The 12,029-nt window shown below is 41.2% G+C and overlaps 2 protein-coding genes across 2 annotated transcripts; both read right to left on the bottom strand.

The window, feature by feature from the left end:
• Window positions 1-1,527: 1,527 nt before the first annotated feature.
• Window positions 1,528-4,509, bottom strand: zgc:153913 (carboxypeptidase N subunit 2). The gene is made up of 2 exons (XM_061243647.1): window positions 4,331-4,509; window positions 1,528-3,333 (listed from the first exon to the last, which is right to left on the bottom strand). Exon 2 carries the CDS (start codon window positions 3,325-3,327, stop codon window positions 1,744-1,746), a length of 1,584 nt encoding a protein of 527 aa, XP_061099631.1. The 5' UTR covers window positions 3,328-3,333; window positions 4,331-4,509; the 3' UTR covers window positions 1,528-1,743.
• Window positions 4,510-5,777: 1,268 nt separating this feature from the next.
• LOC133129449 (leucine-rich repeat-containing protein 15-like) lies at window positions 5,778-8,771 on the bottom strand. Its single transcript, XM_061243556.1, has 2 exons — window positions 8,648-8,771; window positions 5,778-8,129 (listed from the first exon to the last, which is right to left on the bottom strand). The coding sequence occupies exon 2, from the start codon at window positions 8,121-8,123 to the stop codon at window positions 6,762-6,764; it is 1,362 nt and encodes a 453-aa protein (XP_061099540.1). The 5' UTR covers window positions 8,124-8,129; window positions 8,648-8,771; the 3' UTR covers window positions 5,778-6,761.
• Window positions 8,772-12,029: the final 3,258 nt, after the last annotated feature.

The following is a 12,029-nucleotide window of genomic DNA, read 5'->3' as shown; positions in this document are numbered from 1 at the left end:
CCACTTGAAATGAAATACAATAATCTCTGCTTCCCAATACTGACACATTAGCATGATGAAAACATGGACAACCAAGTCCATGTGGCAGTATCTTCTGCCATAGACCGAAAACTCACCTGTTTAAACTGCATCTTGGATCAACTAATACTGAACATTATTACATTTTATCCTAAAGCACATTTGCTACTTAAAACCCTACATGCCTTTTGCACCTACCATGGCACTTATAAAAATGGTGTAGGTTTATGAAAAACTACTATCTACTATGATACTCTGAAGATTTGGCATCAGTTCTGCCCATTGCCTGGAATATTATACCGCCTCAATTTCGGAAGTTACAAATTGTGACACAATATCCTTTTTATGTTGCAATAGTAAATGTGGCATTGATGACATCTAGTGGGCATTGCTTTCACTGCGTGTTAGTCAAACTGCCCATTTTAAATTCCAACACTGATCCAACAAGCAACTGCAGAGGTAGCCCTCTAAAGCTGACCATTTGCTATGTGTTGGCTCAGGTGTTGCTACAGTAAGTGGAAGATATGAATCTAAACATTTCAATAGATTTTTCGGTAGACTGTTAATCTTTATTGTGTTCGTTCAGTAAAATTGCAGTGTGTTCATTCGTCTCTGCTGCTTGTATTTTGATTGAGCCCAACTTGTTTTTGGGGCCGCATGTCAAATTAAGTTTCCATTATAATGCTTAAATATGTACAGTAAGGTGACCAAATGTATACTGTATTCTGCTGAGGACAGCAGAAAGTGGGGTGAATGATGAATACAGGATATCAGTTGGGGCAAACAAGGAATTTAATTTCAGTGAATCTATGGGAAAATCCCATGGTGTAACTCGCATAGAATGTGCTAGAGCTCAAGCTTACAGGTCATTATAACTCTCTCTCGCTATCCGTCTCTCTCTTTCAACCCCCACTCCACTCTCTCAGCAGAGACAATGGCTCCATTCATCTCTCCAATAACATGTGATGACAGACTCTTACCCCCCTCATACCAGGAGAAATAATTGCTCTTTCAGTCAAACACCTGTGATGAATTACAGCTTAATAAAAGTTTAATTGAAGTATTAAATGAGGAGGTAAGAGACAGAGTTCTCCCGCAGAGTTACACAGGGGAGTTATGGGTCTGGGGCCTGACCCTGCTTGTCTCAGACAAAGACCACTCCCACCCTCCTGTCAAGAAACTAGCTCTACTACACGTCCAAAGAAAATGCTTGCTTTTTAAGAACTACCTTTCATCTGTGCAAGGAAGCTGCACTTAAAACACTTCAAGCAAGGTACCATTAACATCACTTTAACAACTTAAATTAAGCAAAGTCTATGCAGTAAGGCTCTTGCACTAATTTGGATTAGTTGACCTATTGTTTCTGTTTGTGCAATTTGGAACAGCATAGTATTGTTATTCTGTATCCAGAATATATAAAAGCTCCTGTTCCTTTTGGGAAAAGTCCTTTGGGTTAAGTAGCAGTAGGTGACTGCGAGGATACCTGAACCCTAAAATGAGAATAATGTGTCATCGCTGACTCTTTATTATGAAAGGGATATATTCGCTAAGGAGACCAAAGCTGTTTGACAGTACATGGTAGCTGACAGCGCATGATAGTTCTGTCGTTTGTGGGGTTTAGGAACACTCTCTCAGACAGGATACAGGATACTCAGAAAGTCTTATGGTGAGCACTGTTGGAGGTGCCATTTCAGTGTGTGCCACAGTCACGTTTAGAGGCTTTATCTAAAAATTGATGGTTATAGTGGAATTAAGACACTCTGTGCCATGATAAAATTCATGTTCTGTGAGAATCTCTTGGTTGCCCTCCTTCTGGTACCAGGTAAGAAGTTTAACCCGGGGACATTTCTGGATGTTGCACTTAACAGAAATGGTCCTGTTGGTTTCCTGGATGGTGCAGACGGCGGTGGGCGGGGTCTCCACGGGTTGAGTGACAGACAGCTCAGTCTCATGGGTACTGTTTGCCGCGCACACAAGCTGCTCCCTCTTCAGAGACGCCACTCCTCGGCCGCTCAGAAAGGAAGGTGCCCCGCAGTACATGTTGGAGATATCCTGACTCGGTCCTGCACCGTAGTCCAGCCAATCGTGGAGGTACAGCAAGTGGCAGTCGCAGGTCCAGGGGTTACCGTGCAACCGTATCATATTACCGGACAAGAAGTTGTCGAAAAAGCCTGTGGGGACAGTCTGCAGTGCGTTGTGGGACAGGTAGAGCTGATCCAGGTAGTCCTGGTCCTCAAACAGCCCACTCTCCAGGCTGCTGATGTTGTTGTTCTCCAGGTGCACCACCGTCAGTTCAGAGAGCCCACTGAAAGTTGTCTCCGGGAGACCCGCAATCAGATTGTGGGACAGGTCCACATGCACCAGGGCGGTCAGGTTTTGGAACAGATCCTCCGGGAAGACGGAGAGCTGGTTTCTGGAAAGGAGCAGGCAGGTTAGATGAGGCAGCCCCTGGAACGTGGTGGGGGAGAGCTGGGCAAGCTTGTTGTCCACCAGGTTCAGCTCGCTCAGCCCCAGCGGGAAGACGTCACCGGTGAGATTTTTAAGCTGGTTGCCGCGGAGATTGAGCTTCTCCAGGTCGGCCAGCCGGGAGAAGAGGGCCTGGGGGAGTGCAGCGATCTTGTTGCCCTGGAGATTCAGCTCCCTTAGACGGGGGACGCCGTCGAACGCGTCGACGGGCAGGGCCTTTATGTGGTTGTAGCCCAGCTTGAGGGTCCGCAGCTGGCCCAGGTTTCTGAAGAGCTCCATCGTCACCGCGGAGATCATGTTGAGCGACAGGTCCAGGAGACGGAGGCTGCCGAGCTGCTGAAAGAGGTCGTCGGCGAGCAGGCTGATATCGTTGCCCTTGAGCTGCAGGGTCTCCAGCTTGTACAGCTTGTTGAACGGCCTGCCCCGCATTACCCGGAAGCGGTTGAAGTTGAGGGCCAGCGTGGTGAGGTTGCCCAGCTCGTTCAGCGTCCCTGCCAGCAGCTCCTCCAGGTGGTGGTTCCCGCTGATCTCCAGCTCCTCCAGCCCCGCCAGCTTGTTGAAAGCTGTGGAGGAGATCCCCTGAAGGAGGTTGTTGAGGAAGACCAGCTTGGAGAGCTTGGAACCTTCCGGAAAGGCACTGTGGCGCAAATTCATGATTCTGGTGGTCATGATGACCAGCTCCCTCACGTCCAAGGAGAGGTTATGGGGCATGTCGGTGAGCTGTTCGTCCGAACAGAAGACCCGGGTTGGAGTGAAACACTGGCATTTTGCAGGGCAGCTATGCCCATAGTAACACAGCTGCAGCAAGATAAATAATGTGACACAAAAGGCTCTGGACATCATTTTGTTCTAAAAAAAAGAAGAAGTGTAAATTAGTGAACAAGTTTCATTGTGGATAACTTTCAGTTTGCCTCTATACTGTAATAAGATTTCTGTATTTTACTCTTTTATGATTACTGATTGGTATGAACAGAATTTCCATCCATCTGTCCATTATCTTAACCCGCTTATCCTGAACAAGGTCGCAGGGGGGCTGGAGCCGATCCCAGCATACATTGGGCGAAAGGCAGGAATACACCCTGGACAGGTCGCCAGTCCATCGCAGGGCACACACACCATTCGCTCACACACTCATATCCATGGGCAATTTAGACTCTCCAATCAGCCAATCCTGCATGTCTTTGGACTGTGGGAGGAAACCGGAGTACCTGGAGGAAACCCACGCAAACACAGGGAGAACATGCAAACTCCACACAGAGAGGCCCCGGCCGACCGGGATTCAAACCCAGGACCTCCTTGCTGTGAGGCGGCAGTGCTACCCAGTGCACTATCCATGCCGCTACTGAACAGAATTTCATTTTCTATAAAAAGTGTTGTGTCTTGGACTACTGTGGCTGACATAACATGATATTTCCAGAAGATGGCGCCAATATTGTGTTAAGATGCTTCCGTTATGAAAGTCAATGTAGAGTTTTCTTTCTTTCGTTTATCTCTTTTTTTGAGCTGACTTTTCAAATATGTATTTTTATGACATTTTTATAGCATGTAATAGCATATGCAGTTTAGTGGCAGAATACTTTCTAGCTTTACTCAATCTTTCTAAAAACTGTGTGACGTGAAACTGTTATGTCTTATGTAAATGAAAGAATTTTGTAATTTTGCTTTTTTGATTACTTTGTTTTACAAGTAATCATGATATAACATTCAGTAGATAATATTTGTCAGTTAGTTATTGACATTATTGACCAAAGTGAGCATTAGTACTTTATGCAGTAAGATGTGCTAATGTCTCAGTATTATCAACATATAATTTGGAACTTAACATTCATAAAAAGATTTGACTTACCTAAGTGTTTCTTGTCCGTGTGATAGAAATGGCGAGAAGAATAAAATGTACTGTAGACTTAAGCTAAGGATGACTGGAACTGAAACTGTATCACAGGAATAAGTAACACAACAGATGTACTCAGTAGGGTAAAGTAGTTTGTAATTGGTTGAAATGGCCTTCAATCACACAAGTAATGATCTGCGAAATACTGTTGGGAAAATGAGGCTTCATTAAACAAAAATGGGCAGAGCCATCTTTTGCTATCAGTAACTCGTGGACTGGAGCTTATCGTGTTGGTCCTCTGGGTGTCATGTCAGTGTTTGCTTTAGTGAGCAAAACCCATTGTTGTCTCACCCATCATGGAGTTCACTAAACCTAACATTCCCATCGCGAAGCAAGGGTGCAAAATAAATCTGCAATTAAAATTGAATTGAATTGAAGGAGAAGAAAATCTTTTTAATGTATTGGTGTACTGCATTTAAATTCATAGTGAGTCTACAATGTAAAAGCAATATTACCGTCTCTACCAGTCCCACTGCAAACTTTGCCTGTACTTTGAACGTGGGTGAAAGCGCACTATGCAAAGTTCATCTACCTATCATGCAGAGGCGTGTATTTGTCTGTGTCATTTTGGGAGGCATTTTGTTCTGTTAGTTCTTCTCTGAAAAACAGCAGCTTGTCGCTTCTGAGTCTGCTTTATGTCCATATACAAAGTCAACGTCGAGTATCTCTGTGTATGCTGAAGTATATCTATAGTGAGTTCCATAATATTCTGGAGACAGATGTGTCTTGATCTGGCTCTCTACTCCACAATTTTAGATGTGTAACAAACAATTTGCATGTGGTTGAAGTGCAGACGTATTAATATGTCCCAAACATTACGATGCCCAGAAAATGGGGGCTCTGAAAATGTATTCTAATAAAAGCAGAGAATCAGCACTTTAATCACATCAGTATTGTTTGATTACAATTGTTTGTTCTAAAATTGTGGAGTAAATTTTAAATTAAGAAAAAAGTATGTCTGTCCCAAACATTATGGTGCTCACAGTATATTAAAAGATCAGTGGCCCAGAGATCAGTAGGGCAAAATACTGGACACAAAATAAAGTGCTAGAGCTGTATATTTGTGTAATTCAGTATGTCTGCCTAACCACACTACTCAGGGTTGATTATTAATATATACTTTTTATTTGAAAATCTGAAATTAAATGGAAACTCTTTTTTCTTTGTGAACTTGAATGCACTTTAATGCGCTTTAAATGAATGTCAAACATGACTTTAAATGAATGTCAAACATGGCTTTAAATGAATGTCAACCATGGTTTTAAATGAATGTCAAACATGGTTTTAAATGAATGTCAAACATGGTTTTAAATGAATGTCACGCATGGTTTGCTTGGGGCTCAGCCCCGAGGTACATAGTATGAGGCACTGCATTTCAAAGAACCATAAGACGTGTCAAATATTATATGAAAAAACACCCCTTTGATTTATTATAAAACTGGTTTGTATACATGCAAATACAGACTTTAGATATTAATGTTGACATATAGGACTGTGTAGAAGTCTTAGGCACTCTAGACTTTATTATATATATGTTTATTTTTTTGTGTGTGTTAGTATAAAAGAACACATTGAGATTTCCAAATATTCATTTTCCAAAAGATTCAAGCATATTACTGTAAGCAATTGACTACTTTTAACATAAAAACTTGATCTAGGCTGTTTAATATTAATAAAATATAATGGCAGTACGTTTATTTAGGACCTTTCATTGTATTATTTTTGAAAGAATCTTATCTATACAGAATGTTATACAGGTGCCTCAGACTTTTGCACAGTACTGTATGTTATTGACATATTGGTTTAAACTAAAAGCATTATAATAGCATGCCAATGTACATGTTTCCCATTTTGTGTGCCTTAAATGAAGCATAGCATTTATAAGTGTAAAGGTTGCACCTTTTTTTTGAAAAAATAATAATACTAATGACTTGTATGCCATAAGATGATTTTCATTTTTACATACATGTATTTCATCTTAAAATGTACAGCTCTGCCACAACCCCCTTATTGTTGGTATTATTTTTATTTTCATAAAAAGTTTTTTAAAAATCTCAAATTCACTTTGTATGAACACACAGCATTATGTACAGTAAGTGATGGGATACAGTAGCAGCATGGCATGCTCAATACAGCGAGATTTGTTTGGCTGTCTGGCTATGAAAAAGGTTGATTAAATCTCATACCTTAGTACCATATACATACTGCTACGGGACATTGTGAAATGGTAGAGAAAATAAGTCTACCACACACACACACACACACACACACACACACACACATACACATACAGAGGCATGCACACACACACAGACATACACATAATGTTGGCATATGCTAATTCTGTCCTGATCGTTAACTGAGAACTGGGCTGATGGTGAATCTTTCATTCCATGTGAACATCATTTTCTGAATCTTGGGCTGGGAGGTTAGATGCCTTCTCCTCCCTGCTTCTGCAGAAGAAGATGATCCCAACAATGATGGTAATGATGGAAGTGCAGGCTAACGCCAGAATAATAAGAACCATATCCTTAATCTTATCCTCAATCACATCCTCCACAGTTTCTGTAATAAAAATAGGGAGATTGCATGCAATGACACTGTAAGGACACTGAAAGGACACTTTGTGTGAATTGATGCGGCACCAGTCTTTGAGAGGACCTATATCCTTGTCACAATGCCAGGGGTTATGGTAGAGGAGCACCTCATCAGCCCTGTCTAGGGAATTCAAGAGCTCTTGGGGCAGGTTGGGTAGAGAGTTGTTGTGGAGGTCCAGGCGCCTGAGGGCAGGCAGGTCATGGAAGAGCTTCCCAGGGAGGTACTCAAGGTTGTTCAGCTGCAGGGAGATGTTGGCCAGCAAGGTCAACCTGCTGAATGTGCCCTCCTGGAGGGTCTGAAGCTCATTGGTGTGCAGGGACAACTCCGTCAGCGCTGACAGGCCCCGGAACGCGTGGACAGAGACTGAATTTATCCGGTTCCGGCTCAGAACCAGCAGGTGGAGCTGGGCCAGGTTTTGGAACACGTCGTCTTCCAGGGAGGAGAGCTGGTTGTCACAGAGCCAGAGCTCCTGAAGAGGCATGTGTTCAAAGACTCCAACTGACAGGGTCTGCAGGCAGTTTTCAGAAAGGGACAGTTTGGTGAGGGCTGTGAGGTCAGAAAAGATCCCCACGGGCAGAACTTTCAGGCAGTTCTGGGAGAGGTACAGCTCCTCCAGATTCTCCAGGTCATCAAAGCTGTGCTCCGGGATGATTCTGAGGGCGTTTTGGGCCAGGTCGAGGAATTTAAGCTGGATCAGACCCCTGAAAGTCTCTCGTGAAATGCCTGTGATGTTATTCCTGTCCAGCAGGAGTCTCTCCAGGTCTCTCAAGTTTTTGAAAAGCTGCCCAGGTAGGCCCTTCAGTTTGCTCCCTCTTATACTCAGGACTACCAGGCCGTGTGTGTTGTTGAAAGTACCATCCAATATCTCTGTTATACCAGAATAGCTGATATTTACATTTTTTAGAGTTTGGGCACAGCTGTCAAAGTCACCGGGCTTTAAAGAGGGTATTTTCGTGTATGCAATATAAATGTAGGTGGTGTTGACTGGAATGGGACTGGGGAAGTCTGTGATATTCTCACCCTGGCACTGGATTTGATTCAACTTTGAGTGTTTCATTTCTTCACAGTGGCATTTCGCTGGACAGTTTCCTTGGACTGCAGTGACAGCACACACGCTGTAGAGCAGGTACAGGTACACAGCCCAATCCATGTGCTCCTGGATGGAGTATAGAAGCATTTATTAGAAATGATCTTGCCTCTAGATATACTGCTAGACAGACTGAGAGAGACATACACAGTAAACTTATAAGAAAGTCATTCAAATTTGTGATTAAACAAAGCTCCCAAATAAAATAATAATCATAATAATTTTTTATTTTTTTATTTTCATACTTCTAATAAATATATATTTACTGTGACAAAACATTTCAGTTCACACACAACCGTCATCAGTACTTTCCAACCATTCTTTTAAAAAATCTAGCACTGTTGTATCTTAAAAGGGATGTAGATAGATTATTTGATTCTGTTGCCATTTACAGCTGGAAAATTTAAATTGTCAATAGTAAAAAAAAAAAAAGAAGAAACCCTACATAACACAATAGTTTATTAATTTGGGCCATTTTCAGTAAAACCTTCAAAGAAACATAGCTTCTGCTAAATAAACAATTCTCAGAAATGTGCTGACAGAGGTACCCTATGGTTATTTACAACTTGTTCTTCACAGTGACTTACCCTTGTATTCAGCTGGTGGTTCCGTTTAAAAACTGACTGGAGTCTGTACCTCTGTTCCTTTGAATCCTCAAATACACCTCATGGATTCCAGGCTCCTCTGTCACATGTGTCGTGATAGATATACCGACAGTTTCTTTCCATACCCCCCCGCCCACTACTAGATTCAGGGTAGAGTGCCACCCAATTTTGCCATCAGGATACAGAGCCTTATACAGTATTAGTGGCAGTTATATGAACAATTTAATATTTTTATTTTTTCTTGCCTAAATAATAAAAATGGAAACATGAATTGGTGAATTGCACACATCATACAAGAGGGCACAACAAATACGAATAGAAGTGGAAGCTATGCAAAGAGGCTTCTGCAAATAATATGAGGACACAAATAACTTTTTGCTCTAAGGAGTTTGCAGCACTGGCGCCATGAGAACCCCACCCTCAGGGCTGCTCAGCAGTGCAGCATGTTTTCAGTGCTGATAACAGCATCTCACCACATCCAGACACAGGACTTTTTACTGGTAGAAGCACATGCCATTAGTCAGATCACCCATTGCCATTAGTGTCTTGCTCAGGTATATAGGGATCATTCTTAATACATGTCACAAACCTTGTGACCTTGACTCATGGAGGACAACTTTCCCATATTTTTTTATCCCGTATTTTTTAGCCAAAAATATGTTTTTTTTAATCTCAGGTCAACGACAAAGGATAAATACAGCAATAACACAGATTCATTATGGCTATATTCCTGTGCAGTTTATGGTTGCTCAAATCGTTTGCCAAAGATTACCCACCAGGGATAAGAAAATTGAAGGTTGTCAACAGAAACAAGATCACAATTTAAGTAGGCAATATACTAGGTTTTTCAGATCACTTCATCACTGATAAGCTTACTTTTAATGCCTTGTATCATGTAATGCAGTGATATAACTAACCAGTGAGCCAAAATGGTTTGGCCCCATAATGGCCCAAAACCAGAATTTCCAGCATAGGGCCGCAATCACCCCAACAAAAACGGCAGAGCTAGCCTATAACAGTCTGACTCTGGGTGCCAAAACGTAACCGACACTGCCAGCATTGGGCTGCAATCACCCCAACTGATAGAACTGGCCCATACAAATTGGCACAACTCCGGAGGCCAGCTTTGCCAGAACTGACCCATATGTAAGCCAGTTGACAGCCTGTGAAAATGCTGAATAATGAATAATGATGCCAGAGCATTCTGCCAGAGCTACCCTAATATCTGCCTATGACTGACCATGTATATTGCCAGAACTGATTACTAACAGGCGGCACTGATGGTGCAGTGGGTAGCACTGCCGCCTCACAGCAAGGAGGTCCTGGGTTTGAATCCCAGTTGGCCGGGGCCTCTCTGTGTGGAGTTTGCACTCTCCCTGTGTTTGCGTGGGTTTCCTCCCGGTACTCCGGTTTCCTCCCAGTCCAAAGATATGCAGGTTAGGCTGATTGGAGACTATAAATTGCCTGTGTGTGTGAGTGAATGGTGTGTGTGCCCTGCGATGGACTGGCGACCTATCCAGGGTGTATTCCTTTTGCCCAATGTATGCTGGGAGAGGCTCCAGCCGCCCTGCGACCCTGTTCAGGATAAGTGGGTTAGGATAATGAATGAATGAATGATTACTAACACAAAATCACATATATCTAATAAAAACAAGAAGGGCCCTTCCCTTTATCAATGCAATATTAGCTTGTTTGTCAGCATAGCAATGAAACACTGTAATGACTTGCTTTTGATATTTAGAGTGAACACAAATTATTAATTTTACTGAAGATAAAAACATTTATAACTACCAAAATTATTGTCAAGTGTACCATGTATGTTTTATTCATTAAAGATCCCCTCCAGACATTATTTAGGATATATAAAAATACTATGTTTTGAATATTTTGTCAAATGTTTTTTCCACATAAACATTTTAAGAAAAAAGTCATTTTTCTTAAAATTACATCTACTCCTTGTCCCTCATTGGGACAATCCAGAATCTATGAATCTATGAATATGGAAATATTTTTTATTTCAAAAGTTTAACTGCAAGTAATGTCTCCTACTTCACTGAAAAGTCCATTCTCAGTGTATGTGACCTGGAGGCTTCAAGTATCCACATCACACTTAGCAGATGAATGTGAAAACAGCCTTCTAGTGTCAACTAGACACAGCCTTCTCCGGCTCAGGAGCTGCACGGCACCCAATTGCCGTGGGTGTGTGAGTGTCAGTGTGTGAATGGGGGAATGAGAAGCATCAATTGTGCAGTGCTTTGGATAAAGGCGTTATACATTTACTATTTACCACATCATTCTGCACATAGCGTACATCATTCTGCACATAGCGTACATCATTCTACACATACCGTACATAATTTTGTACAGTGAAGCTCAAACATCCAAGTGTAGTCACAATACGTGATCTTTTTTTGTGGCATTCCCTCCTCACCCTTGCATTACCATGCCTAGTACCCCCATAACACCTACTTTCCAAGTTAAAAATCACACCATGAATATCATGAATATAAGAATTTATTTTAACAATCAAACAAGGAAACAAGTTACCAAGTAACATAACACAACTGCAAAAAATGTCCATGAATGAAAAGATAAAGATACACGGTTAGTTACACAGTTAGATAGATAGATGGAACAGTGTACATTCCTTATACAATGTGACAGCTTGGTTTTTGTGTAAAAACTGAAAATGTGCCACTAGGGGGAGACAAAGCTCATTCCATGCACAGCAAATGTGAACGTTTCAAAACGTGGAAGTGCAGTTATACCTTGCAGGTTACAGCTTGAATTAATATATGTTAGGTTGAAGGGAGAGAGAGGGAGAGAGAGAGCAGTGTTGATCACTTGTCATGCAAATAAAATAAAGCATATTTGAATTTGAGGTTTGACAGATAGCAAGCGCAATGGTTGGGATGAATCATGTTAGTTGTTTCCATTGCAATGTTATTTGTGCTTTTATGTGTATTATTGTGTTGCCTTTATTTTATATTTCCAATGTCAATAAAGCAGGAAAAAAAAGACAGAGAAAATGATTATTTATACGAGAAAGAGAGAAACAGATAGATAGATAGATAGATAGATGGATAGATAGATAGATAGATAGATAGATAGATAGATAGATAGATAGATAGATAGATAGCAGTGTTGTACACTTGTCAAGTTAGAATTTGATTTTGATTTTGATTTTATGAAATCTTCCTTGGTCAAATGGTCTATTACACAATAACAATACATGCTATTTTATTATTATTATTATTATTATTATTATTATTATTATTATTATTATTATTATTATATCATATTATATTTCTAGTAGCAATATAATAACAACCAGGGTCCCCATCATAATACATTATAAACAGAT

Source organism: Conger conger, chromosome 5 (genome assembly GCF_963514075.1).
Source record: "Conger conger chromosome 5, fConCon1.1, whole genome shotgun sequence".
Lineage (NCBI taxonomy): Eukaryota > Metazoa > Chordata > Actinopteri > Anguilliformes > Congridae > Conger > Conger conger.
This window is presented reverse-complemented; position numbering and strand designations above follow the sequence as displayed.